Raw genomic sequence first — 27,611 nt, 5'->3', positions numbered from 1 at the left:
ACATCAAAGTATTTATTTATCTATACATATATATTTTATCCTATTCATTCTCGACTTGGAAAATTTCTTTCTTCTTAAGACCGATTTTCGCATAGCTATATTATTGCGAAATTATTCACGCTGCATGAAACCGGTTTCACGCTCTGAACGCATATCTCAGGGACGCGCCTACGTGAGGTGTATCGTTGTATCGAGGCCATTCGAGAACGAAGTACACAGATTTTATCTAAAGCAGATTTATAAGTATCTGAGAGGATATCTGCTAACATGTTAATGCAGCCAATTACAATAATGACATTTTTAATCGTTTACGACCGATATAATAATTTTATATTTTTAATCTTTTTCGTTATATTTTTAATTCTTTTTACCTTCTATAACTTTAAGAGAAGAATTATATTTACATTTTACACTTTAATTCTCACATGCAACATAAACAATTTAAAAAATTTCAATATCTAGTTTAAAGAAAATTTTTATCGGATAATCAAACCACCTCTTTTGAAACTAAGAGACGGTAACTCGAATGAAAATTTAAGCCATCCTTCAACACCATTCGTCACCGCTTGAATCACCTTGGTGAAAAAGAACAGAGAAGAGACTCGCAGAGAATATCTGCAATAACTTCTTACGAGTAACTTAACGACAGTAAAAACAAGAAAGATACAGCGCACGAGATCTATCGCGCTCAGGATGGACGGGAGGGACTCCGGTTCTCGGAGGAGAGGATCGGGACAATGGAAAGCGTTTGGGAAAGGGCAGGGATTCGATATAATAGCGTAACACACCAGGTGCGGCTCGTTTCGCGCGCGGAAAGTGCAGCCGGCCGCGTGATTGGCCGCGTTATACGACTCTTCGACCCAAAACTTTTCTTCCTTAATCAAACTGTCGGATTCGCGCCCGTTCGCGCGGGGTGAACGACCACGAGGAAGGGGGCGAGCGGGCCAACTTCCGTGAAATTCTGCTATAAGCGCACAGACCCTTCTCCCCCTTCCCTCCCCCCGCTCGCTTATCTACCCCCCCTCCCCCCTTTCGCCCGTCCGCGGAATGGGATAACGAAACTTGCCTCTAATATCGCGAAACCGCTCCGCACGGATCACCGCGGCATCGAAATTGTTTACCGGGCATCGTGCCAGTGCTATTAAGCAATGGTTTATTTATATCTTTTCTCGGACCCGCGTAGGCGTTCCCGCCTTCAAAATAATGCTCCTGATACTCCTGAGCCTACGGATTATTGATGGCGGGATTAAGGGCGCTGCTTAGAAAGCGAGAGGTGCATTTGGGGCAGTGAAATATTAACACGTATATAAGGTGGTGCTTTATGAAGACCGTGCGATCCACACGGATTCTAATAGAGATTTTTGGATAGGGTCAATTTTCTCTCGATAAAAAAAAATTATGTATTCGACCGACGTAGTAATTTTCTCAGTCGCGAAATATTATATTAAGATTGTTTTAGCATTTTTTTAGCGCGATGGAAGTTTGTTACGTGGAACGAAACGCTTACGGACGCTCAACTTTAAGTAGCAATGCAAGCAGATGGGGATTTTTTTGTCGCCTATGTTCCTCTCGCAGTTAAGCGTAACGCGAATTCTGCGTTATCTCTCGGAGATGTTACATCGGTTCCTTTATTGATATGATAAATTGGATTACGTCTGCCATGTAACTGACAATTACTCTTCAACCATACGATCGTACGCGTTCATACATCCTGTGCGCACGAGGAACTAAGAAATGTGGACATAGTCATTTATCATCGCGAGAAACCTCGGCGAAACAATATCTACCGTGTCATCGTCGTCGTCGTTTCTTTCGAACCTACGTGTAACGAGAACTCGCACGGATACGAGGTCAACGAGTGTTATATCGAGGTCCATGTGTTATTAGAAAGATATCATTGATGTAGCAATAAATAAAATAATATTTGTGACCGCGTATATTGAAAATATACTCCCTTCAAAATTTATATAATTTTGCAAATTTATTTTATTTTATAATAAAATATATGTAGCTTTATAAATAAATAAATAAATATATAAATATATATATATACACATATATAATAAATTTATATACATTTATATATAAATAAAAATATGTAAATTTATTTTAATATATATTTTATAAATTTATATAATTATATACAAATTTATATAAAATATCATGTGTGTTTTTTTATTTTAAAAAATTCTCGAAAAATTATTCTCTAAAAATAAATATTAAAACTGAATATTAAATATACATTTAATATAAATATTAAAATTCTTCTATGAAAGATATAAAATTTGACGTAAAATACGACACGATAAAGGATGAAAAAGGAGGAAAATATTATTGATAATGTATTATAAAAGCTATTATAATAGTGCGCCGTGGTTTACGTGTTAATTGACCTTTATGATTCTATGTAAATGGACTTGTTTGTCAAGAAGCGAAACGACGCGGTCATTTGTCACCTGGAAAAAAAGACGTTTCGAAACCACCGCGTCGACCTCGATCACTTGCGAGTGCGCGATGTTTTTACAGCCCGTACTCTCGTCTCTATTTAAAGACTGTATTTAACAGTAAGAACACGTATCACTTCATGTTTAACGCGAAACTATTCTGCGTTTTATTATTTATTGACATAAATAATTACATTTAATATCAAACATAAATCGAGAATACATGTTAGCGATTTTCCTTCTCATTTTTATTTACCGATAAACTTTATGCTAAATATTATTCAATTACTGCAATATGCGATTAACTGAAAATGTAGGCCATATTTTATTTAAGCTACGTCGCCATCTTATTTTTCTGTGCGCGAGAATAGATTAATATCAGATTATTATTGATTTATTTGCAGAAATCAAATATCAGCTACAATTATAATATCGGAATTATTCTTTTCAGACGCATATTATATTCTCTGACTTCAAAATTGGAAGGAATACTGTTATAGAGAAGAGGTTGCAGCTGAAAGTAATAACCTAAATTGAGGAAATATCTGAAAACTTACTTAAGCGTGCTCCGGCTTCAACCTGGACATTTATCACTAATCACTCACTAATACTATGCACTATGCACTACGAGAGACGCAAATAAACTAACGAATGCTTGTTATTTACGCGAATAAATTTCGATTTCACACGATTTAGAAACGAACGCGGCGCGAACGAGCGAGTAACTGAAATTTTGAAATTGTCGATAATCGAAATGTGCACAGATGATTCCTACAGTTGCCACGGGCGGCAGCACTTTGTCGGTGCAGCAACTTTATCGACTTAACGATCGACATAACCTTCAAAAGTTCAAAGGTAGGAATATTCGTCTGCTTTAAATTTAATTTTATAGCCATTTAATTTATATTACCTTTCATGAGGATATAAAATGTGAATGTATGCGTATCTTTTCGTTCTTATCCATGCTAGGATGATGGTGATCTTTCCTAAACCAGATGTCTAATACTCTGCTGTGCGAAAAATATCTTATAATTGGAGAGCAACGGGTGATCATTATAAAAAGTATGTTTATTTCGTATGACCTGGTGGTTATATCTGATAATATCTTATCACTGCGATAAAATATTTAATGAAAAGCATTGCGAAAATAATTTCCAGGCTTCGATATTGTTTCGGTTTAAAATACAGTCGTCTGTATCTCTTCTCTTCAATTTGAGCTATAATTTTTTTCTCTTGATATATTTATATGTATATATTGATAACGCGATGTGCATTTCATCAAAGTTTTAGATCTATTTCTTGGCGAGATTAAAACGACATATGTCTATCGCAGTACTAGTGCAATGTATTGGTGTGTGTAATCGTTACAAATACACAATATTTTATTCTTGCATCTGTATTACGTAATCGCCACGTGGTAGACACGTTTGTGAATGGAGTAGGAAGAGAAGGAATATCATTAAAATATATAAAAAAAATTTCCTTTTATCGAATGCTTCGAATTATAATATTTTAGAAAGAAAATTAGAATAAAAAATTCATTTTTATATTAATTTTATCATGTATATATGTGTATATAATTACACATATATATATATATATATATATATATATATATATAATTTTAATTTTTTCGTGGATCGCATACACGCGAAAAAATTGATTAAAATTTAAATTATATATTTGTGATAATTTCATTTATATCAACACAATTGATTTAACCTCATCATTATTAACGAAAACAGCGAGAGAGAAATATCGTGAAATTAGACGCTAATTGTCAAAATTAAAATGACATTTATTTTAACATGAAATGCGACTAATGTTAATATATGAGAAATTATTCATACGAGCGATTGCGATGTTTTTTTAGGAACGTATGATCTGAGGCTGAGATGATGACACATCCAACATGATGAAGACGAACTTGATAACGTCTCTGAGCAAGAGAACTGCCTCGCAGCTGCATTATACATGTCGTCACGGTTCTACTGCCTCAAGGTATCTTTGTGGGATTTACACATCGGATATTACCATCCCAGATAGAATGCATTGTTATCCCGCAAAGTCCCGTTGAATGACAGCATTTTAATAACAAATGCCGTTTAATCTAGCGCGAAACTGTTAAGTTCCTATCCTAAATCTTCTCTCCGGCTAATGTTTGATAATAAGTTTTTAGCCGAGGATTAATAAACATCTCACGTATTTCGTAAAATTAACTTGCAACCTTATAATGCTGAAAATTGATATGGATACGCATATTTACGATGTGTAAACTTTCTTCAATTCAAGAATCTTGTATGTTTTATAAAAAATTTATGATACAAAAGAACATCTCCATCGAACGATTGGTTTTCTTTTTAATTTTAATCACAAGCGATTATTTTTAATTGTAATTATCCAGCGTTTTCTACTTTCTTATTTTTACATAAATAGGAAAAAATTTGCAGTTTTCCCTGATAATCCGATAAATCTTAAGCCTCAGAAAAGCCTTAGAAAAATTTCTATTGAGATAAATGCGTTCGATAGACAAGTTTTTTTATTACAGACATTGCTTAAAATAGCTCGTGAAATTATTGTTACCTCGGTATAAATACAAGAAGAAATAATCGTGAACAAAATTTTCAGCACATGCAGTGCCTACGACCTGGTGATCGTCGGCGGTGGCATTATCGGTTGCGCTACCGCTCGCGAGATGATCATGAGACATCCGAATATGAAAATGGCTATTGTGGAGAAGGAGAATGTCCTAGCCATGCATCAAACAGGGCATAACAGCGGAGTGGTACACGCCGGCATTTATTACACACCTGGAAGTATGAAGGTAAAATATAATATTACTTGCATGGAGCTATTTATCTGAAAGATCGATACCACCAAATTTGACAATGAGTTAAGATAAGAAGCGGAAAAAGTGAGAAATAAATTATGTATTGATTTTTATTATCGTTGATTATTATTATTTTTTCTTATCTAATATAAGAAAAAAGCAACTTAAGATTAAAAACTGAAATTTAATAAAATTAATTAGAAAAGCTTAGTTTGAGATATGAAATTGCAGAAATTGATATTTTATTTATACATTACATGTATAATTGAAGAATTAAAACACCTTAAATTTAAAACGATTGTATTAATAGGCAAAGCTCTGTGTGGAAGGATTAAAACTCAGCTATGAATATTTTTGCAAAAATAATATACCTCACAAGAAAATTGGCAAATTGATTGTCGCCCAAAATCTGAATCAAATCAAGAAGATAGATGATCTTTTCGATCGAGGCACAAAGAACAATGTACCGGATCTTGAAATCGTTGAGAAAGATTGTATATCTAAATACGAACCAAAGTGCAAGGTATAGTAGTAGAAAAGAACAATTATATTTTAATTCTTCATATATATATAATCAATTTATTAAATTTTTTAAATTTAACTCTTATAATTATCATATTATATATTTTCTTCATAATATTTTAATTCTTTTAATATTCAATATATTCAAGATATTCAAAAATATAGCTGCAAAAATGTGATAATAATTTAAATAAGAAATGAATAATCGATAAATATATCGATATTTATATTTATTTTCAGGGAGAAAAAGCTATATGGTCGCCGTGGACAGGTATAGTAGATTGGGCAGTTGTCTGTAAAGCTTTTGCTGAAGATTTTAAGAAAATGGGTGGTGAGATTTTTCTCAATTTTGAAGTAATCGGATTCACGGAGATGATGGAATCAAAAGGAGAAAGCCAATTAGCTCCCATATCCGTTCAATCAAAAACTCGAGTAAGACTTCCTCGTTAAAAATATATTTTATTATACGTAATATTTATTGCGTTAGTATCTAACATTTGATGATTTTCCTCCTAAAGTGTATACCAACAAAATACGTGCTGACATGCGCCGGTCTGCATTCGGATCGTCTGGCAGTAATGACAGGCTGCGATCTAAGTCCACGAATAGTGCCGTTTCGCGGCGAGTATCTTCTTCTAAACGATAACAAAAGACATCTTTGCACGACTAATGTGTATCCGATACCCGATCCCAGATTCCCATTTCTAGGTGTGCACTTTACTCCGAGAATAACGGGCGAAATCTGGCTAGGTCCTAATGCTGTTCTCGCATTCGCTAGAGAAGGCTATAGGTGACGATTATTTTATCAAATATATTAAAATTAAACATAATAGAATAACATCGGAGAGCAATATCATATATTTAGATATAATTTAATGCATACATATATACAATGTTTAGAGACCAGATTTTAATTTTAAAATATTAAAATTTTTGTTTTAGCTGGTTCGATATAAATATAAGAGATTGCATAGAAATGGCAAAGTTTCCCGGTTTATACAAATTGTGCTTCCGATATTTTCTACCAGGCTGCATGGAAATGATAAAATCGATTTTCTATCCACTAGCAGTAAAAGATCTACAAAAGTTTATTCCCGAAGTTTCGTATAGAGATGTCAGAAGGTCAGTATTTTCTGCGTCGTAATATCTATTTTGATAAGATTCCTATCGATTCTCATAATTATGTTTTATTAATAGAGGACCAGCGGGTGTGAGAGCGCAAGCGCTAGATAAAGACGGCAAGTTAGTAGATGATTTCGTTTTTGATGGAGGTACTGGTTCAATCGGAAGTAGAGTATTGCATTGCCGAAATGCGCCGTCACCCGCTGCGACTAGTAGTATGGCAATAGCAAAATTTATTGCTGATAAACTCGATCGCGACTTTAAATTTTAAAATATCAATGTTAATATATGTTAATATATATATATATATTTGTGTTTAATCGTTCAAAATAAAAATAAAACGGAACAGGACACTAAGAGAAAAAGTTTCCAAAGAGGATATATATTTTTTATATATTATATAATTTATATTATATATAGTTAAAAAGATTATTTCCCATATAATATATGTACATATATATATATATATATATATATATATATATATATTTCTTTGTATACAGCTGTTTATATACACTGTGATAAATATCTAAAGAATAAAAGTTGCCATAAAAGATAATAACAAAAAGGAGCAAATATACAAGATTTTGTGTTTGTTGTATTTCCTCCATTTTATCTAAAGCATTATAAGAAATTTCTAATATTAATACTTGCAATGCAATTCTAATATTAATACTTGCAATGCAATCACACTAAAAAGGAGCTATAGTTAATATATTTCCTCTGATGTAAATTATCTAAGAAATAATTTTCTAATATGGAAGTTGAGAATAATATGAAGACTTTAAGTTTTAAGAATATGTACAATAATATACAATAAAATTCAAATATATATATAATAATACTATAATTATAAATTGTGAATCAAAAGATTTTAGATAATTCTGAGCCTATTTCCTGATATCATAAAACGTGTCGTGGCAAAATCCAATGCTGCAGTTAGATGATATCCCATATTTGAGATCACAACTCCATATTCGCTCAAAGCAAACATAGAATATACTGAAATTTATATATAGCGTGACTTTTCACATAAGATAATAAGAATTAATATCAATTAATATTGCCTTACCAAAAGGTTCACAATACTTATTGTGCCTATAAAAGAAGTAACATGCTATGAATATAGAAAATACATTCAACATCATTGATCTCCACTTCCATTTCAAAGAAGTATCATGAAAGTCTTTTGCAACATTCAGGCAATTCCTCATAATATAATACGCTAGGAACATGTGTATAAAAGATGTTATCAAAAACATTATGAAAGACATTTTATGAAACGCTGTAAGAAAAATAAGTATATATATATATTAATCATTACATAATATGTATAAATACTCATATGCATACGGATAAATATTCGTATATATATATATTTATCAATGCATAATACGTATAAATATTCGTATGCACATCGATGCAAATTCTTATGTTCACTTTACATACTGTAATTCTCATCGGAAGTCCAAAAGCTCAACGTTACGAGAGATGTATTTTCAACGGTATACATAACAAGCGCAACATTGCTCAAGTGTCGTGCCCAGATATAAACATGTTCTCTATAGTAACGATAATACATCATGAACACTATAATTCTCACTGTCGCTTGCAGTGCTATGGCAGTTTTCCATACGTCTCTTTGAGGCCTGTAATGACCGATGGCCGCCGAGACAGACGGTAAAAAATTGTACACCTATAAAAATTACATATTAGGAAGGCAAAATTATTTCTTATGCATATAATTCTGCGAATCAACGATATTATTACTTGCATGTTCTAAATCTCATAATTAACGCTATTAAGTTTTCTCCACACTTGAGAAAACGTTGAAATAAGGTATGCCACGTGCTAGAAGCTTATCGTAAAAAATACAATTATGCAAAAGTGCGAAAGATAACTCGGCCATGATCCATACGAAAAGGCCAGTCATATTAGTGCTTCGCGCAATAACCGTACCTGACAGTGAGTGGAAGTAGCGTGCTCGAAATTATGCAGGACCGACCAGGCGACGCAAAAGACGAACGCCAGGAACGGCAGTGACACGGTGAGCCATGCCACCTTGGAAAACGGTACGACGACGCGGATCTTCGACATGTCCTCCTCCGACGTTAGGGGGATATAATCTGACCCTAATCTAAGTTTACTCATGATATATTGGACTCCCTGCCGTCCGCAGTCACTCTACGTCATAACGCGAGGCACGCAATAACAAGGTTGATGCGTCGATACGTCAACACTAGCGTAGCGCGCTCCTCCCGTGCTCCCTTGGACGTATACACGTAAGAACCGCGGTGCGGACGCGCGATTCGCATCCCGTTCGCGAGGAACGCAAGTCGCGGTCTCGCACGATGATAAATGAAACGGCATTGCACGCGCCCGTGTGAGGTTAGGTCACCGAATTGATCGAACGCGAGAGCCCGAATTCGACGCATTGCCGTTACCGCAACGCCGTTTGCGACGAATTTCTTCCCGGTCCTGCGCGCGAGATGGCTCGTCGCTCGTCGCGAGCAAAAATTCAAAGCGACGTCCCACGGTCCTCGAAGGATTTCCATGTTTTTTTTTCACGCGTTAAATATATACATATATATTTTCCCGTATATATTTCCCCTCCTTCTCGAAATTATAATAATAATTTATGTAAATTCTGAATTGATAATTTATATAATAATTTATATAAATTCTTCCATCAAGCTTTCGTTATGTTATTGATATATGTATATTATATTATATATTTATAATATGTAATTAATAATATAATTATATATAATTTATAATATATTTATATAACATATATAATTTATAATATATTTATATAACATATATATATATATGTATATATATTATAGCTCGATATTTAGTTTATTTAAATATTACATATATCTTATTTACCTATGAGAAGATTTATATTGTCAATTAAAGAAGAAGGAAATAAAAAGGCAAGAACTAGTCAAAATACATTAAAGAAGCGTTTTGATTAGGCTTTATTCTATCATAGTTATATTCCCTTCTTTAATATTTATTACACGGAGTCCATAAAAATTTTTCGATGTATTCTCTTATATTCTTAAATTGAAAAATACCAACACGCCACAGATGTATAATAACATAGATACAAGCAATATGCATCGAAATGCAATCTTTTTCTTTAATATATACAATGGAATAAAATTATGAATAATCAAAACGTAATAAATAAAACCGCAACATTGAATATTTACTATTAAATAATAAATATTCAATGTTGCGTTTTTATTTATTTCAAATGTATTGTGCATGCGAGATATTATATATTTCGTTTGTGATTTTCAAATTGCCCACATCGTCATGTTTTAAATAATCAACGTGAAGTTGCCGACGTCGTTTCGTAGTCGTTAACGAAACGTCAGCGGGACACGAGCGCGCACGGATCGGTTCTAAATCTCGCATTTAATTGGTGAGCAAGTCGTATAATTGAAATTACATTTTAATAATTTTCGACTGCGTATAAAATCGGCGACGTATTATTTATGACATTGTTTATGCGCGGTCACACATGTTGTCATTCGTGCGGTGACATTTCAACAGGTAAGCAGCGATATCTCGCGTTCCATATATTTATATGTGTTACACATTAATTTTCGAGACGCGATTACATTAAATAAAATCACGGAATTATTCTCTGATAATTAATGAATATCATTTCGCATTATTTAATTTAATTAACTAACTTATAATCGAGATGACGAGTTTATTTACAAAGAAATATTTCGCTCTTTATTCGCGTGAAATAAGTCGCGATAAAGAATGGCATAATATATATATATGTATTTACATCTATATACTTTTTATATGTCATGCCTAATACACATTTCGTCTCGGCGAGAGATGGCGCCATTGTGTCAAACGTGACAGTTAACATCGCAATCGGTCGCGTCGGGTTTCGCGGAAGTCAATGTGCGTTGTATTATTTTGTGTTGCACGAAATATATTTACATGCTACAATTTACGTCATACGAATCGGAATCGATCGCGTTATATCATTTGTAACTCGTGATAGTGATAGTCGAAGAGCGAGAGTCGGTGAGAAACGTGGAGAAAGCCCTTCTAAAGCTGCGAGGTTAGGTACGCGTTAAATGTAACAAGTGTTTTGTGTCTTTCCTTCCTCTGGAAAAGTGATGAATGAAGATTAATGCTCCGGATCGAGCCATCGTCCATAAAACATCCGTGAAATATCGTCGGCAGGGATTCGAAAATGTGAGTAACGCAATTTTTTATCTTGTCTTTCTATCCTGGACAATTTCGTGTTAACCTCAACTTTAGATTCGAATGCTACTTGAGTTTATAATTAAATAAATATATAGAGATTTCGCAGTGTTGTAAAGATTTGTACATAATTATAGATTATATAATTAATAAATTATTATATGAATTATTAAAAATTATAAAAATTATTATATATTGTCATCATTAAAAAAATTAATTATAGATAGAGAAGAAAATAATACATTAAAAATTAATTAGATAGAGAAAAAATAATACATTAAATTAATTGAAGAAAGAGTAATATATTTGTTTACAATTAATTGTTTACACTAATTTTCTTGCGTGCACAACATCAAAATCTCTATATCTTTCAATGTTGAATTAAGAGAGAAATATTAAATAATGTAAGATGTATTTTTATATCGAGAGATTTTATTTCTTATCTTAAGCTATTTGGCGCAATAGCTGATACGACGAAACGTTCTCATTTATAGCATCTCTATAACGTGCATAAACGGCACTTGATTTTACAATAAGCGTCGATGTCATGCATGTTCTGATATCTCGTCTTTTCTGTAAAATCCTTTCATAGGGAATGCATCGAAAAATACATTCCTTAAAATGCCTCGAAAAATACATTCGTTTAAATGAAAATGCTTTAAATTGAAAGAAAAATGCAAAACTAGTATTTTCATATTATATGTCATAATTATTTCATCGGAATAGTTGATATGAAATATTATTTATTATTAGAATGTGTATAATTTTTTTCCGGTAATAGTAATCGTAATAGTAATAGTAATAGTAATAGTAATGGTAATCGTAATAGTAATCGTAAACTTTTCTATATTACATTGTACAAATTTGGCAAAATATAACGTATATGTAATTGATTTTTGTTACACGTATCCCTGTTCTCTAATATAAATTACGTGTTCAGTAATTATGTTGGAAGAGAGAAGATGTAATTATATCCTTTCTCGCGTATCTGCAGGGAAATTCAATTATCTGCTGTTAACGGTCTAAAACCATTTATCGATATTATAAAAGAAATAGATAACTACATAATTACGTGTATCTAAAAAAATTGTTTAAAAAAATTGTTTAAAAAAAGATAAATTTAGAAAATTGTTAAAAATTGATAGGAGATTTTTGTTTAGCTGTTCCGCTTATTCCTAGAGAATTATGTTGCGAAATGTGAGCATTATGTTTCGCGTGTTTTCATCGTCGTTTCGACTTACGTCTCAGCTTGCATAGGCAAATTCGCTTTTCGCATCATTTGGCGAGCTCGCAGCGAATTAAAACGGAACGTGTCACGTAACACATGGTACATTAATAAAATTTATGTATCTCCCCGGTAATTTATTTTTACGTTATAATACGTAATATTTGTTAAAATATTATTTTACTACGTAAAAGAAACGCTCACTCGTATAATTAGTAATAGTCCTGGCCGTGTTTATTGCCGCAACGTCAATGTAATTACGTATCACATTTACTTACCGCAGCTATCATAGCATAACATACATCTATTAAGCTAGCATAGCCACTTCAGCACAATCGAATAAAACTTATATATAAATTTAGTGCTCTTTTATTGCTAATTTGTTGATCTATTCCCGATTTTGTTGCTTCAGCCGATTCGGAAAAAATAGTAGCTGTGCTATGCTTTAAATTAAAGCACAGCCACTAAAAAAAATTTAAAAAACAAAAAACCGATATACTTTTTTAAATCCTAATTTGTTGTTAATTAGTTGTTCTATTTCCGATTTTTTTGCTCTACTTTTAAACTCCAAAAACCACCCTAAAAAGTTACTTCATATTAAAAAAGTATTATGAAATTGAGAATTAATCAGATATCTCGATCGATAACGTTTCAATGATTCAATTTTGTTGCTCGTCATTTTTAATGAATTCGATTTTATTGCTCCACGTTTGAGTTTTAAAAAAATCGATCCGAATGAGTGGTTGTGTCAGCTTAATAAATGTTTCTTTGCCAGATAATTATTCTTTTTTTCCGATTCATTTGGAGAAAATATAACAGCAGGCAAAGAAAAGTTAAGAAAAAATACGAGATCAAACGAGAGAAAATAAAGAAAATGAGTGTAACTACAGAAGCAAGCAAAAAAATAAAGAAAGTGAGTAAAAATACAGAATCTGGCAAAGAAACATTTATTAAGCTGGCACAGTCACTCGTTCGGATCAATTTTTTTAAAACTCAAACGTGGAACAATAAAATCGAATTCATTAAAGATGACGAGCAGCAAAGTCATTGAAATGTTATCGATCGAGATATCTGATTAATTCTCAATTTCATAATACTTTTTTAATATGGGGCAATTTTTTGGGATGATTTTTGGAATTTAAAAGTGGAGTAAAAAAATCGGGAATAGAGCAACTAATTAGCAATAAAAGAGTGCTAAATTTACATATAAGTTTCATTCGATTGTGTTGATATTGTTATTAGCAATAAAAGAGCGCTAAATTTATATATAAATTTCATTCGATTGTGCTGTATAAGTTTCATTCGAGACTGTTCCAGCTTAATAGACGCATAATGTGACTATCTGGGCCTAGCTGATAACGGTGGGCTTGCCACATTATGTGATTCTCGTGAAGCGAATCACTATTCCTGTTCCACGTGCGCGAATCCGTGACAGGGGAAAAGTTTCCAGACATCGTCGCGTGTACATACGGCTTAGGTGTATTTTGCATAATGCGATTTCCACCTCCACGACTCCATATTCGACTGTATATCTATCCGCGACATTCCTTTAGCGTATAATTATTACGCGTGTACGACAGACTATAGACACGTATTGATCGGACAATTCGTCTTGGCATTAAAATTGTCTTATTCCTGTTTATATTAGCCGCTTTCTCTGTTTTCTTTTTAAATTTGCTTTTTATATTTTTATATATATATTTTTTTCTAACTTTTATAATTATTTTAATTAAATTTTTGGCACACAATAATTACTCCTTTTTCAATAATCTTTTTTTCATTTATATTTTTAGTTTCTTTACTGATATATTTCGATTAATTTTATTGAATTCTAAATCTGTAATTGTAGATAGTAGAATCAAAGTTCGTTCATTGATCCGCGTCCGTTTCTCTTTGAGGTTGTTTTATCAACTCTTTTGGAATAGAACTTCGCAGTAGAATTCTTGAGGAGGACTATTTCGGGAAGCAATTTCTCTTTCGATTGTTGTGTTTTGTCTGAATTTTTTATTTTATTCATTACACAAATACACATACGATATCTTATTCACATTACTATGCCGTTTACTGTGTCTTCAGTTTACAGTCGCATAATCCGTATCTGCTAAAAATACAAACTTCCTTGACACGAGTGGCATGGGCGTGTTATCTCGTCGATTCTCACGTGCGTAAACTCGGCACCCTATCGCAATAAAGCCACATGCTAACGATATACCGAAATTAGAATCGTTTGACTATCTAAGCGAAGCTTTTTCCGTTATAAAGTGTACACGTGGCGTGTCTTGAACAAGTATACAAATATTTATATAAAAAGCATATATTTTTTCAAAGAATTTTAAACTGCTTATAATTAGTTTTTGCTCATAATTAGCGAAATCCAGTAAAGAGCGTCGAAATTTAAATTCAACTTTAGATTAAGCAAAATTTATAGTAATTTAAAGTAAATTTATAATTTAAAGTAAATTTATTTTAATTTTATTTAATCTCAACGAAAAGAAAAAAATTGAATTCATTTTTTTATTACATTTATCTATTTGCATTCCTTAAAAATTTCTCGTACGGATTTATGTTCTTGGTTACTGTACGAATATCGCTTTTGTACGAAATATCGAATAGTATCGGTCATCCATTAAATTCGAACGTCCCGTGTGCATCTGTCACAACTGCATCTGTAACTGTGTCGAGTTGCACAGAAGGATGCACCGTTCTTGACGGCGATAGCGGCTCCATTGTCCGCCACATCGTATCTGCTCCTGTCCTTAATAAGCGAATGTGGGGCATTTGGCACTCGTCATTGGCCAACAGAGCCGCTTTTGCTTCCATGCGGGATTGTCAGCGAAGCCCGAAAGGAAAAGACGTGCCTCCCCGACGGCGACGTCTCTCCTCCTTCGGACGTCGCTGACGTCGTTCACGTCGTCACGTAACTTTCCTGACCCGAGACGCCTAGACGCATTGCGTCGCTACCCTTGCCAGAGAAACGCCGCAATACCGCTTTACCGCGTCTACATTGCGACAGCTTGTCTTCATTTCCCCTTTTCCCTTCTTCTCTCCTAGCGACTTTTCTTCCCGCTGACTTTTTCCAATTTTTCTCAGCTTTGTTTCTGCTAGACACTCGCATAAATTCCTATCTTCATTTTTATAAACTTATATACTTATATAAAATTATAGGGCATTTTTATAAACTTATATACTTATATAAAATTATAGGGCGTGTAAAATTACCATATATAATTTTTACTATAAATTATAAATTTATTGATCAATTTGAAATTGACTTTTCTCAAATAAAAATGTAGAAGCTTCTCTCTCTCTCTCTGTATATATATATATATATATATATATATATATATGTGTGTATATATATATACACAACAAATATACAAATATTTATATAAGAAGCATATATTTTTTGAAGAATTTTAAACTGCTTATAATTAGTTTTTGCTCATAATTAGCGAAAGTCAGTAAAGCGTCGGAATTTAAATTAAATTTTAGATTAAGCAAAATTTATAATTTAAAGTAAACTTATTTTAATTTTATTTAATCTCAACGAATTGAATTCATTTTTTTATTACATTTATCAACAATTTGCATTCCTTAAAAATTTATATATATATATATCGGTATTGTGCGTGTAAAAATAAGAATTAAATGAAATTAAATGCAATATAATTTTAGATATTTGATCCTTTTTTATTTGTATTTGTAGTCTGCGATTTTTCGTGATTATCGAACGAAACAATTTCCGTACAATTTGGCGGATCTGCAGGTCTGCACGTCTTCTGCAGATGTCTTTTGCAGATTATACGACTGTATTATTGCCTACACAACTCTAGTGAGTTGTACTGCCGTAAATCTTGTCTTTATATTACAAATATAAAGATAATCAAATTTACATGAATATTTAATATCGAATATGATTACAAATATTTATTATATTAATTTAGTATTTTTCAAAGAAAAAAATTTTTGCCTATATACACGAGTAAATTATATTTTAATTAGGTTAATTAAAAGATTTTACGACACAGAATTATTGTCTGTACTACATTATTTTTTTCATGAATTTTACATGAGTTTTTTATAACTTATACTTTCAAAATTTAAAAACATTTTTCTTTATTAAATAAGAATATATTCTACCAAGTATTCTACAGTTAAAATATATATACATATACACAAATAATGAATTATTTAAAAACATAATATCATAATGTCTCTTTAATTAATACATAATGTATCTTTGATACATAATGTATCCTTAATTGCTTTTTATATCCATAATAATATCCTCTTTTTAAGCTCTCGTAGATTTACGTGCATATTATTTTCATCATAAAAATCGATTCTGTATAAACCGTTAATGCTTGATGCGTATCGATTTCTCGACTCTCAGCGCTCACGATTTTGATTGCCGACTCTGTTAAATCGAATCGCGCCAGACTTCATGCGCTTGTCTGTGTCCGCGTCTTCTCTCCGAAAGCACATTTGCATAGATACAAGTAATAGTATCGCCGCTGCGCATCTTATGTCAGTCGCACATGGCGCGAATGCTGGAGATGAAATATTTCGAGTACGCGTTATAGAGCAACAGAAAAAAAGGAGGTTTAATCGCGCACACATATATTTACAAAGATATAAAGAAAGAGAAAGAGTGAAGGGTTCATTAAAATTAACATATATGAACACGCTTTCTTTATACTTGAAAATTCTATTTATAAAAATTCTTCCCTATTTCGCTTTAAATAATACATCATATGATATGTTATTATATTATCTTTCTGTTGTCGCCAGGCGCGTTTTAATATATTTAATAATGAAAAATATGTAAACACACATTCCCACGATACAATATAAAATATAATGAAATATATTAAGTGTTAAGAGTGAAATAAATAATGCAAATTTCTATTCTCGAGTCACGGAAACCGAAGAAAGATATATATTTGTCGCCTAGAGGCTATCGGCTTCACACGGGGAACGGAAACCACGAGTACCAGTACGACTGGATCCTATTTGTGTCAAACAATATAAAGTAGATAGCACACGTACGTGCCCGCAGCCTCGGTGCAGTTGCATAAGCGCCGCAGGAGATACGCGTGCGGAAACCGCGGGAGCTCCGCGAAGAGATCACGACCTTTAATAAAATTGAATTTGCGCGGGATTATACGTTTCGAATTCCAATATGAAATATTGTATCTCGCGATAAACTCCACCGTTGCATCCTTTAACTTTGAAAGTGAAAAATCGAAATATTTAATATTTATGTGCTTCTGTCTCTTGAGAATTTCCGGTAATTTTTTGGAATATCAAAGCAATTTTATTAATTTATTTATTTTATACATATCTAGATATTTATGAAGAACATGAGTCCAATTTTTTAGTAATGTACAGTCTATGAAATTTACAAAATAAATATCCAGTCAATATATCTATGCTATTGTATAAATATGAGTATATTTATCAATGTTATAAATAATTAAATTTATAACCAATGAATTATTAGATTTTTAATTTTTCATAATTAATTTCCTATCACTTATTTTCTTGTGATTAAAAATATTAAGCGTTTCTTTTATGGAAAATGTTAAAAGCTTATTTTTCAGTTCTATAATGTACAAGTTTCTCGCATAAATAAACCGTATAAATAAAATATGATTATGTCGGCTGTTTCCACGTACGAGTTCGTTTGGAACGGTGTCATTGACCGCTGAAAATTAAATTTCGCTATAATTATGACAGGACCGATTCGACGCGCCACGATAGGGAACATCGGGGGGATCAATATCTCTCCAAGATATATATAAATATAGCGAATTCCAGAGAGTTGCGCAAATAATTGAAAAGTTGACTTTTAAAGTAGACATGTGAGGGCTTAGTGGACGTGTGGATCAACTAAGCAAGTTACCGACATTTGACGTTTGACGCGTGCTTCAGCGTATAAATCTCTAATGGACCTAGAAATCCGAGCCATCTGCGATAATATAGCGAAGATGCGAAAGACCGTAGACATACATTTAGTGCTTCTTTTGGTATCGTCTTCACGATTCTCTCCCATGTTTACTTCGATGAAACTGGAGTTTTTTTCATCATCAATAATTTTATGCATTTATAAGACATACGATATAATGCTATTGCTTTATGTATTTATAAGACGTACGATATAATGCTATATATAATTGCCACATAAAGGAAAAACATCTAGTGCAGCGCGAATGTACAAATAATTCGGAACTTGAGCAAGCAACGGTAAAACCAATTTTCGAGGCTTATCCCTAGCAATATATTTCCGAGGAAATTGAATTTCGCTCATATTAGCAAGGTCCATATGAAACGAAAAATCTAACTGTTGATTACACGTGAATTTATTCGTAATGAAGGTGCAATTTTTTATAGTAATCTCGCGCAACACGTACTGTTTAAAGATAATTAAAAATCTAGAATTCCACGCGATTTTTATATTCTAACCAAAGTAAATATTCATGGTATTTATATTTAGATTACATATTTATATTTAGATTATATATTTGCATAAATTAACATTAGTATTACGAATAAAATGTTGCTTTTTTATGCGCACATGTTCATACTTATGCTCATATGTTTCGGCTGTCATAATTTTGGCGTACCTCCAAATTTTGTCACCGAGTAAAGAATTATCGAATATTCTGTGTAAACTTTCTCCTGAAATCTAATCCATTGAATGATGAAAAACATTTAAATATTTTCGGTAATTATAAAGATATACACAGGTAATGAGAATTTAATGATTCACGCTAATGATTTGTTACATTTTACATCGTACCTTAACCGAAATTAAGGTTCTGACAATGAGTCAAAGCGCGATAAATGAAACATATATTCGTATATTATTTACATTTTATATGATTTGAATTTTATATGACATTCGTTACTTTCAGTCGAAATACTGAATTATTGTAGAAGATATTTATAAATATATAATGTGTGTGTTTCCAATTGTTGCTTTTAACTGAACAATGAATTGTTTAAATTGGATATTTTAGATTTTAGATAGTACACACACATACACACATTGAGTTTACTTAATAAATTATTCACGTGCGATAGAATAAATTCTATGTTGATATGATTGCGTGATATCAAATGCGGAATAACATCATTTTATTTCTTTAAACTCGAAAATAAATAAAAATTACTTATGTATATATTCTTTATCATACATTTACATGATTAATATTGAACTGTGCATATGATCAACAATGAAAATAACATTTCAATATTCTGCTTTCGATGGAGCTAGCGATTATCCGAAGCATAAAATTGCGTAAACAAATAAAGAGCAATTAAATGTGACTTTTGTCGTTCGTCGGGAAACTTTGGCCAACATTTAAACATTAATTTAGTGACAGTTTAATGTGTTTGCGCCTTGGCACGACACGAAAAGCGACCATCAGTTACTGATGTTGGAATCAGGCATATGATACGCTCGGATAAGCCAGCTGAATATTATAACGGGGTATTTAATATCGGTTCCCCCTCCTTTTCCCTCTCTCCTTTTTTTTGTATTTTTATTATAATAGTATATTCAATATATCCAGAGGTAAAGCAATATTTCGTGTTGGAATCGAGGGGAAAAATAAAAACGAAGTCAATCAATCAACGTGCGTACAAAAAAATTGATTAAAGCTATAAGATATAAAACCAATTATAAACTGTCAAGGAAAATTTAAAGCGGATGGATTATGGCTCGTATACGTTTGTTATCAGAAGCCCACGCATCGTTAAAACTTGGTAAAACTGGAACACCTGTCGAATATTCAATGCTGTTCTGGCATTCCGTTATCGAGAAGTTATGGCACTCGTAGTTTGACGAAACAAGGTGCATCATAAAAATAGAAAATAACTAGACTTATAACATACGAGAGAGCCGACAGCGGAAGAAATAATGATAAAACATTGAACACGTGCCAACTGCAAACATCATTATTACTCTAATAGGATATAAAAATAATAAAATCTGATACGCGCGAGAAAAATGATAAACCGCGTATTGTTTCTATTTTTATCGCTGATTTATTATCTTCCTATCGTTCCTCGCTTATTTATCCGTCTTGTGCTCTCGCTTCTTCTTCCTGCATCATTAATGAAACGACAAAACGATAAGTGCTGTTTGCAGTCAAACAGAATTAATAATTTCTTCCGTGCAATAAAAGCGCGAGCGATAACGTTTTACGTTATTTTTATGGGATAGCTCGTTTGATCGAACGAAATAAATCTATCGAACGTCAGCGTGTAACCCATCGCGATTCTCCCCTCGAGAAGCTCCGAATTTTGCCGTACGCCAAAACGTTTCTGCAGATTATACAGATTCGCTGTTGACTCTGATTAGCCATTGAGCTTCTCGGATAAGCTCGGGCTAATTTGGAATCACGCGGCGGCTCGAGCGACAGCGCGCCAGAAGATCTTTACGAAAGCGCGGGGGACCCGACGCCGGGGAACGTCCGCGAAGAGACGCCGAACGGTGCGAAAGGTGGACCGGCGTGAAGCCGCAAGAGAGAGAGAGAGAGAGAGAGAAGGAGAAAGAAAGAGAAGCCGCGCAGGCGCCGAGCCAACGCTCGTGGAGAACGCTCGTCGTCCGCGTGGCGCGAGTTAGAACTTGACTTGGTGCTTTTAGTCTTGGCCCGTCCCTTCGTCCATCCCCGTCCTTGCCGGGCGAGAGCCGCCCGCCCCCGGGGCGAACCACTGTTTCCGAGGGGAGATATGTGTCTGGACCGGTCTCGGGAAGAAGGACGACGGCGCCGATTCCGTTCGACTCCGAATCGACAAGCCGTTGACAAGCGATAAGGAGGCACCCACGTGCCCCCCACGAGTTCGCAGCAGCGAAAGTGAGAGTCGAGAGCAAGTTAAAGTTTTTCGTCTCCGGCAAAATTAAAGAGATAATCCAGGATATACGAGTAATATCGAGAAAAATCGGAAAGGTGGACGTTATCGGATTTCGATCGATGCTACCGATCCTGCGACATGTCGCAGGAGATTTTGCCCCGTCGAGAGGCACCCTCGATCGAGACCAACGACGCTCGCAGCTCCAAGAAGAGCACTCGCGCTCAGCGCCGATGGCGCATCCTCGCCAGGGCACTGACAGGTTCGCCGGAGCCGATCGGCAACGAGTCCGACGAGGAGGTATCGGTGAGGAGGTTCACCAGCTTCGGTTTACTCAAATGCGCGCCGTTGGTGAACGCGCCAACGGACGGCGAGTCCAGCTGGTGCGAGTACTCGACCCGGCTGGACGGCCGGTCGTACGACGTGCAGATACGCCGAATAAGCAAGTGCTTCACCGCGAGCGAGCTGATCGGCTTCAACAACACCGGCAACGTCTGCGTGTGGCCGTCCGAGGAGTGTCTGGCCTACTACCTGCTGAGGAACCGCGGCCTCTGCCGCAACCGTAGCGTCCTCGAACTCGGCGGCGGCATGAGCTGCCTCGCCGGCGTGCTCGCCGCCAAGTATTGCAATCCCAGCGCGGTGACGCTGACGGACGGCAACGTGACCAGCGTCGACAACGTGCGTTGCATCGTCGCCAGGAATGACATGACGCATCTGGTGGAGTGCGGCGTCGTGCAGTGGGCCCGGGCTGCCAGGGCCCTCAGACAGGCGGTCAATGGCAACCGTCTTAAGGTGAATGTCCAATTGCGAGATATCGCTTCCTCGAGTCGGTCTGGGATTTCTTCGAAATTGCACTGAGAAAAAATCTGGTTGCATTAATTAGAATTCTAGATTCAATCAGTATGTCTGTTGGAAAATGGACGAACCAGAATTCTTGTAGGAATTGCCAGATGAATCTGATTAATTTCTTCCTGTTCAATTTACCAATTTTCTGGTTAATAATATTAAACTCGCCAGCATCAAGGAGTCTAAAATTTTTTCCATCTAATCTCAAAAGTCTGTTTAATATTCCGAATTTCAACGAGATTATTGGATAAATTCAATCCAGATTATTGAATAAATTATTTTAAATTCAGTTTGTTAGAAATAACTGATAAACAGTGATGCAAGAAGAGGATGCAGCTCAAACACACAATCAGAGAGCTAGCGTCCTCTTTCTGACACTACTGCTCGTAAGAAAAAAAAATATACTTTGGATTTAATGTTAAAACTAGTTCTTTATATCACTGAAAAAATTGTACTCTCAACTTAAGAATATGTCACTTATCTTTAGTATGTATTCTTAAAGATAAGTGGCATATTCTTAAGTTGAGAATACAATTTTTTCAGTGATACATTTCATGGTAAATATTGAATACGAGTTAAGAAGCAAGCAAAGAAATTAATGTAACAAGAAATTTTATAGATCCAACCAGAAAATACCAAATTCTTATAGTAAAATCTATTAAACATTCTAGTTATAAAAAAATTGAGCCTTATCATGATAACTAGAAATTTTTGTTTGATTTAACCAAAGCCTTCAATCATATACGTCTTGTTGGTACAATCAAACGATTTTTCTCAATGTGAGAGCGCGATTAAAATAGCGCTCTTAGATCGCGAGATCGGCGAATGGGCGAGAATCGATGAGAACTGCATTGCGAATAATTTTCAAACTTTACGTCGAGGAAGTACTCGATAGGTCGTAGATCGTTCCCTGAATTATTCCGACAAGTTCGGTAATTTATGTAGCTATAAAACTTTCTTCTTTTATCGATTTTACCTCTTCTATTTCTTCTGATCGTAGATGGTAGCGCGATATTTTTTTTTTGTAGTATCATAAATACATATTAATTTAACATTTTTATTTTCTCGATATGAAACGTGTTCCCATCGCTTTTCGATAAGCCGTATTTCATCAGATTTCTGTGAACAGAGGGCCGCGAACGCGTAATACATGTGGAAAAAGCATATTCTCAAAGCAACATCGGAGCGATATTGAAACTTGACAAGAATACTGCAGCATTGGCACGTGCGGTCACAAAGAGGCCGGAAATTAAATATTGAGGATATTAATGAAAAGGGTATTTTTTTCAGTTTTTACGTTACGTAACGCAAGCCTATGTCTATATTAGAATTTACATTAAATAAAACTACAGTCGTGTTATTAACCAAGAGACTAAATTAATAATCATCATAAATTACAACGAGAGAATAAATTAATAATTATCGTAAATTATAATCCGAGAATAAATTACATCGGATTTGAGATAGAAAATAAGTCAATAATTATCGCAAATTATGATTAAAAAAAATATATATATAAAAATATATAAAAATATATGACGTGTCGAAATTTTTTTATAAAACGCATACTTTGTTTTCGATCTTTCAAATTCCCAGTAACATGTAATGGATTTTGCGAATGTATCATGGAAATTCAAAAAACATTAAGCGCCCGCATTTGTACGAGTTCCGAGGATCTGTGTAAGTGACATTGGGATTTGCAAGGGTCAACTTTGTTAATCGCGGCCGAGAATTCAGTAGGGTCCGTCGACTCCAGCGATCGAATAACGCGTCTCGTAAACTCCCAAGTCCGACGTGATTCGCATCAGTGATGAGGACGATGACGAAGAGTTCGCTAACCGTCGACACGCCTGGTTTCGCGATTGCACATCCTATGCTACTCGTTGCCACGATCAATGAGTCATCGCGGTCATCGCGAGCCGATGAATGGAAAAATTGAAACCTTATACCGTAAAGAAATCGGGAATCGCGATTCTAGAATTGATGGTGAAAGCGATTTGCGACGACGAGTCTGTTATTTTCGCGGAACGCGCAAAAGCTCGCTCTACAAATCGGGAAAGTTTAAAGATACGAGAGAAATTGTATCAGTTTGGCAAAATGATAAGTCGGAATAATAATTTTTAACTTACGACATCTGCGAAATATATCGTGTAGATATTGTATGAATAAAATATGTTTCGTGAAGCACGTGCTAGGGTCACAGGGTCACGTAACGAAGACACGTGCTCTCGCTGTATGTTCGAAATGTCATGGTACCATTTATAATATGCCTGTCACAGGCATATCTTCGGAAATATATATATAGAAAGAGAATCTGACATAAACCTAATACAAGTCCAAATATTTAATTCATCTTGGATAAAACTATTTGAAATATTAAATTAATTTTTTTATTTATTATAACAAAAAATCTTTTTGCAAATATTCAATATTATATGATGTTTATTTTTTTCAATGTATTTTTCATACGAGATATTTATGGTACTGTTTCAATATTGCTCTTTATTATACTTTTATGTTGCATATGTGTGTAAAAAGATAAAAAGAGATAAATAGGTGGTAGAAAATGTTTTTTGTACATGTGTATCCTCCTCTCTCGTTATAAATATATCCACATGGGAGTGTAGAATCCCCGCGTGATCATTGTAATACCCGGGATATACGGACGCACCATTCGGACATTTCCGGCTAAACCTTAGCTCCATTTCCGGTAGCCTCCATAATGTAGCCTCTGCGTTCTTCCGGCAGATCGTAAAGTTCCGCGCAATCTTTTTCGTGGAAAATTTCCGTTCGATCGAGATCGTGCAGCGAGACAAAATCGAAGATTGTTCGAACGATTGACTAAGATTAATTGCAAAAACGGATATTCGCCTTCGCACACATATACACATACACTCGTCTATCTACGTGAAAATTATCTTTGAATTTATCTGAAAAACCTAACGATTAAATGTTTTTTTCAACGTTCCTGACAGTTCCTCTAATCTTTTTCTTTTCAATTTGTTTATTAAAGATACGGTTTAACTCGATTCATTTGATTAATTTGATTTTTTTGTTATTTTATTGGCGAATTTAATTACTTTATTATCGAGATAAAATCATATAAAATATCGCGGATAAGTTTTATATATATTTTTCAGAAATGTATATATCTCTTCTCTTTAAATCATCCTTTACGCGAAGCATGTTTTGTACAGTAGATTGCTCCGTTCCAAATAAAACACGTTATTCTTTTTCACAATATTTTAGATAACTAGAATACTATCTTTGGATTGTAAGAAATAATGATTTTTATAATTATAACTTTTTCGATTTTAAAGATATTAGGGATTATTAAAAAAGAATTTATTTTTAAAGTTTTGAAAGCTTATTGTATTTCTTTATAATCGTTTTTTATTCGCCACGGGAAATAATTATAAGTTTAATTCGAGCCATCTTACATTAATAAAAAGTTTCCAATTTCCCGCGAGTTGTGTCAAACTCTTTTTGCAAGTACTTTACAAATGTACGAGGCGAATTTTGCTCTTCAAATTTCACTCGATTTCTATGGAAGCGATACTCGTCCGTCGATTCGAATCGACATTCCCGAATACGCGTAGCGATGCCATCTCATTCCTAACGCCGGATTGAAATCTGGATTCCCGATTGTGATTTTTCGATGTAGACGCGGACAGTCGACAGCGACGAGGATGATCGATTGCCACTGGGTCTTTACGACGTGATTCTGAGTGCAGACTGCCTCTTCTTCGACGACACTCGATTGGACCTCGTGGAGACGATCTACGGCTGGCTGGCCGACGACGGGATCGCTCTGGTGATGGCACCCAGACGCGGGACGACATTCCAGAAATTTGCCGAGGCGTCGATCAAACGCGGTTTCATAGCGCGACAGACGGAACTGTACGACGACACGGTATGGTCCCGGCATCTGGAGCTGCTGGAAAACAATCCGGAATACTGCCCGGATCTGCACTATCCGGTGTTACTAGAGCTCACGAAGCAGAAGAAGACGCCGCCCGGATGATCGAGCTCGATCGACGACGACGAGGACAACCAGCCGGACGGAAGCCTCGGCGAGGAGTGAAAATGCGTCAACGTGTTTTTTTTTATACGGACTTTGCTCGCGCGCGTAGAATTAAGCGAAAAGATCGAGTACATCGAGCGAGGAAATAGGAGACATTTGCCATATAATGGGACGTAAAGATGCACATAAGACTGCCTCCATGTTGTCCGGCAATGTCAAGGCCGGTTTTTTATTAGTCATCTGATGAAACGTTTAGTGCTCGCATGCACTCGCGGATCGATCTTCCGCTGGTACGAATCGTCGCCGTTATCGGGAAAGTTCTGCAAGGAAGACTTTCCCGTGCGAGAATCGAGCATGAACATGCCCGATCTGCCCCTCGTTAATTAACCGAGTGTTTGCGGTAGATATCCGATAGTTTATGGATAAATGCGTATAGCTGGAAGTACAAATATATTAAAATGGTATTTGTGCTTTTAACATCTGATTTATTTATTCGCACTCAATCGCACGTAATTAATTTAGCAGAGATATTTCTATTTAAAATATTTTATATAGGATACACGGATGTGTTTGCGCCAAATTATGCGCCGTGTGATATAATGAACTATAATCCTTCGCTTTAAATTAATCCAGAATATTGCGAGATCCGCAATATTCTCGTGGGGAGTAAGACTTTTATCATTTTACACGTAATATATGTATCAGAAAAGAGAAACAGGAAATGAGTGCCAATGGCAAATTGAAAATTTTCGAATAACTCAATATTGTTCAGTGAGAAAAATTTAGATATTTCAGATTATCTTTCAAATATATTAATATCGTAGCATATATTGGGCGATGGAGATATTATATTATATTATAAAATAGAGTCTCAGATTGGTCAAAGTGACCGAAGATTAAATAATATCAGGGATATTATATCGGCATATATTAATCTTTTAACAATAAGATATATTTATAAATTACAAAGATTTCAAGGTAGATCATACCATCTATTATATATTATAATATTCTTCTCCCATCCGGGATTAAAATATGGCTCTTAATAGGGAGGACTCTTTTTAGAAGTACCTGATTTTATATCGAATTGAGAGTAGGATTACCGGAAAAACGAGTTTTGGACTCGTCATTAGAATGCTATTTATAATACGATAATGCGATAATATCGGCAATTTCATCAATCATTGATTAAGATTTCAATCCTAAATAAATGGTTCGAGATACTTGTCGAGTTCCTCGTTTTTTGCAGTTGAAAGGACCAATCGTGCGAAACTGAATAGTGTTTAGATACAATTGAATTGTATCGTTTCCACAGTTTATTCTATTAATTGCGCTAAAAGACATTTCCGTACTCTTGGATAATGAAAAAAGTAACAATTAAGAATTAACGCTATTTGGGTCCAAAAATATAGTAAAGCTGGGCAGAGGTATAATAATGACGATTGCGATTCAGCGATAGAGACGCTGAATCCAAATAAAATATTATTAAATAAA

At 34.4% G+C, this 27,611-nt stretch overlaps 5 protein-coding genes across 7 annotated transcripts in view; 3 read left to right on the top strand and 2 right to left on the bottom strand.

Annotated features, from left to right (window-relative positions):
- Positions 1-3,104, bottom strand: part of LOC105249826 (E3 ubiquitin-protein ligase TRIM9) — a 102,538-nt gene extending 99,434 nt beyond the window's left edge. Inside the window, exon 1 of the mRNA XM_011255574.3 lies at positions 3,002-3,104. The gene's annotated coding sequence lies outside the window, so the exon portion shown is untranslated. The remainder of the gene's footprint in view (positions 1-3,001) is intronic.
- Positions 3,105-3,168: 64 nt separating this feature from the next.
- LOC105249825 (L-2-hydroxyglutarate dehydrogenase, mitochondrial) lies at positions 3,169-7,303 on the top strand. 3 transcript variants are annotated; one of them, XM_020027100.2, is made up of 9 exons: positions 3,169-3,299; positions 3,414-3,506; positions 4,318-4,445; positions 5,073-5,268; positions 5,585-5,797; positions 6,037-6,228; positions 6,315-6,586; positions 6,739-6,918; positions 6,994-7,303. In XM_020027100.2, the coding sequence occupies exons 3-9, from the start codon at positions 4,357-4,359 to the stop codon at positions 7,187-7,189; spliced, it is 1,338 nt and encodes a 445-aa protein (XP_019882659.1). In that variant the 5' UTR covers positions 3,169-3,299; positions 3,414-3,506; positions 4,318-4,356; the 3' UTR covers positions 7,190-7,303. The 3 variants fall into 3 exon arrangements, with proteins under 3 accessions (XP_019882659.1, XP_011253873.1, XP_011253874.1); XM_011255571.3 differs by lacking the exon at positions 3,169-3,299 and having other exon boundaries at positions 3,311-3,506; XM_011255572.3 differs by lacking the exons at positions 3,169-3,299; positions 3,414-3,506 and adding an exon at positions 3,641-3,795.
- A 453-nt stretch (positions 7,304-7,756) lies between these two features.
- On the bottom strand, positions 7,757-9,408 carry LOC105249829 (post-GPI attachment to proteins factor 2). The gene is made up of 4 exons (XM_011255577.3): positions 8,878-9,408; positions 8,368-8,614; positions 7,991-8,203; positions 7,757-7,920 (listed from the first exon to the last, which is right to left on the bottom strand). The coding sequence occupies exons 1-4, from the start codon at positions 9,067-9,069 to the stop codon at positions 7,793-7,795; spliced, it is 780 nt and encodes a 259-aa protein (XP_011253879.1). The 5' UTR covers positions 9,070-9,408; the 3' UTR covers positions 7,757-7,792.
- A 1,389-nt stretch (positions 9,409-10,797) lies between these two features.
- The window catches only part of LOC105249831 (WW domain-binding protein 4), a 33,392-nt gene continuing 16,578 nt past the window's right edge, over positions 10,798-27,611 (top strand). Inside the window, exon 1 of the mRNA XM_011255580.3 lies at positions 10,798-11,154. Within this exon, the coding sequence (XP_011253882.1) occupies positions 11,153-11,154 (2 nt within the window). The 5' untranslated portion in view covers positions 10,798-11,152. The remainder of the gene's footprint in view (positions 11,155-27,611) is intronic.
- On the top strand, positions 21,022-27,036 carry LOC105249830 (calmodulin-lysine N-methyltransferase). The gene is made up of 2 exons (XM_011255579.3): positions 21,022-22,039; positions 25,758-27,036. Exons 1-2 carry the CDS (start codon positions 21,389-21,391, stop codon positions 26,115-26,117), a joined length of 1,011 nt encoding a protein of 336 aa, XP_011253881.1. The 5' UTR covers positions 21,022-21,388; the 3' UTR covers positions 26,118-27,036.

Source organism: Camponotus floridanus, unplaced genomic scaffold (genome assembly GCF_003227725.1).
Source record: "Camponotus floridanus strain SB8 unplaced genomic scaffold, Cflo_v7.5 scaffold28, whole genome shotgun sequence".
In the NCBI taxonomy this organism is placed as follows: domain Eukaryota; kingdom Metazoa; phylum Arthropoda; class Insecta; order Hymenoptera; family Formicidae; genus Camponotus; species Camponotus floridanus.
This window is presented reverse-complemented; position numbering and strand designations above follow the sequence as displayed.

What these genes read in the sequence shown, in the direction of transcription:
- LOC105249825 (XM_020027100.2), top strand. Translation starts at nt 4,357, where the DNA reads ATGATGAAGACGAACTTGATAACGTCTCTGAGCAAGAGAACTGCCTCG. An exon ending in AATACGAACCAAAGTGCAAG is followed by an intron (nt 5,798 to 6,036) that starts GTATAGTAGTAG and finishes ATTTATTTTCAG; the next exon opens with GGAGAAAAAGCTATATGGTC. An exon ending in CCGTTCAATCAAAAACTCGA is followed by an intron (nt 6,229 to 6,314) that starts GTAAGACTTCCT and finishes TTCCTCCTAAAG; the next exon opens with TGTATACCAACAAAATACGT.
- LOC105249829 (XM_011255577.3), bottom strand. Translation starts at nt 9,069, where the DNA reads ATGAGTAAACTTAGATTAGGGTCAGATTATATCCCCCTAACGTCGGAG. An exon ending in CTACTTCCACTCACTGTCAG is followed by an intron (nt 8,615 to 8,877) that starts GTACGGTTATTG and finishes TAATTTTTATAG; the next exon opens with GTGTACAATTTTTTACCGTC. An exon ending in TAAGTATTGTGAACCTTTTG is followed by an intron (nt 7,921 to 7,990) that starts GTAAGGCAATAT and finishes TATAAATTTCAG; the next exon opens with TATATTCTATGTTTGCTTTG.
- LOC105249830 (XM_011255579.3), top strand. Translation starts at nt 21,389, where the DNA reads ATGTCGCAGGAGATTTTGCCCCGTCGAGAGGCACCCTCGATCGAGACC. An exon ending in TCAATGGCAACCGTCTTAAG is followed by an intron (nt 22,040 to 25,757) that starts GTGAATGTCCAA and finishes TTTTCGATGTAG; the next exon opens with ACGCGGACAGTCGACAGCGA.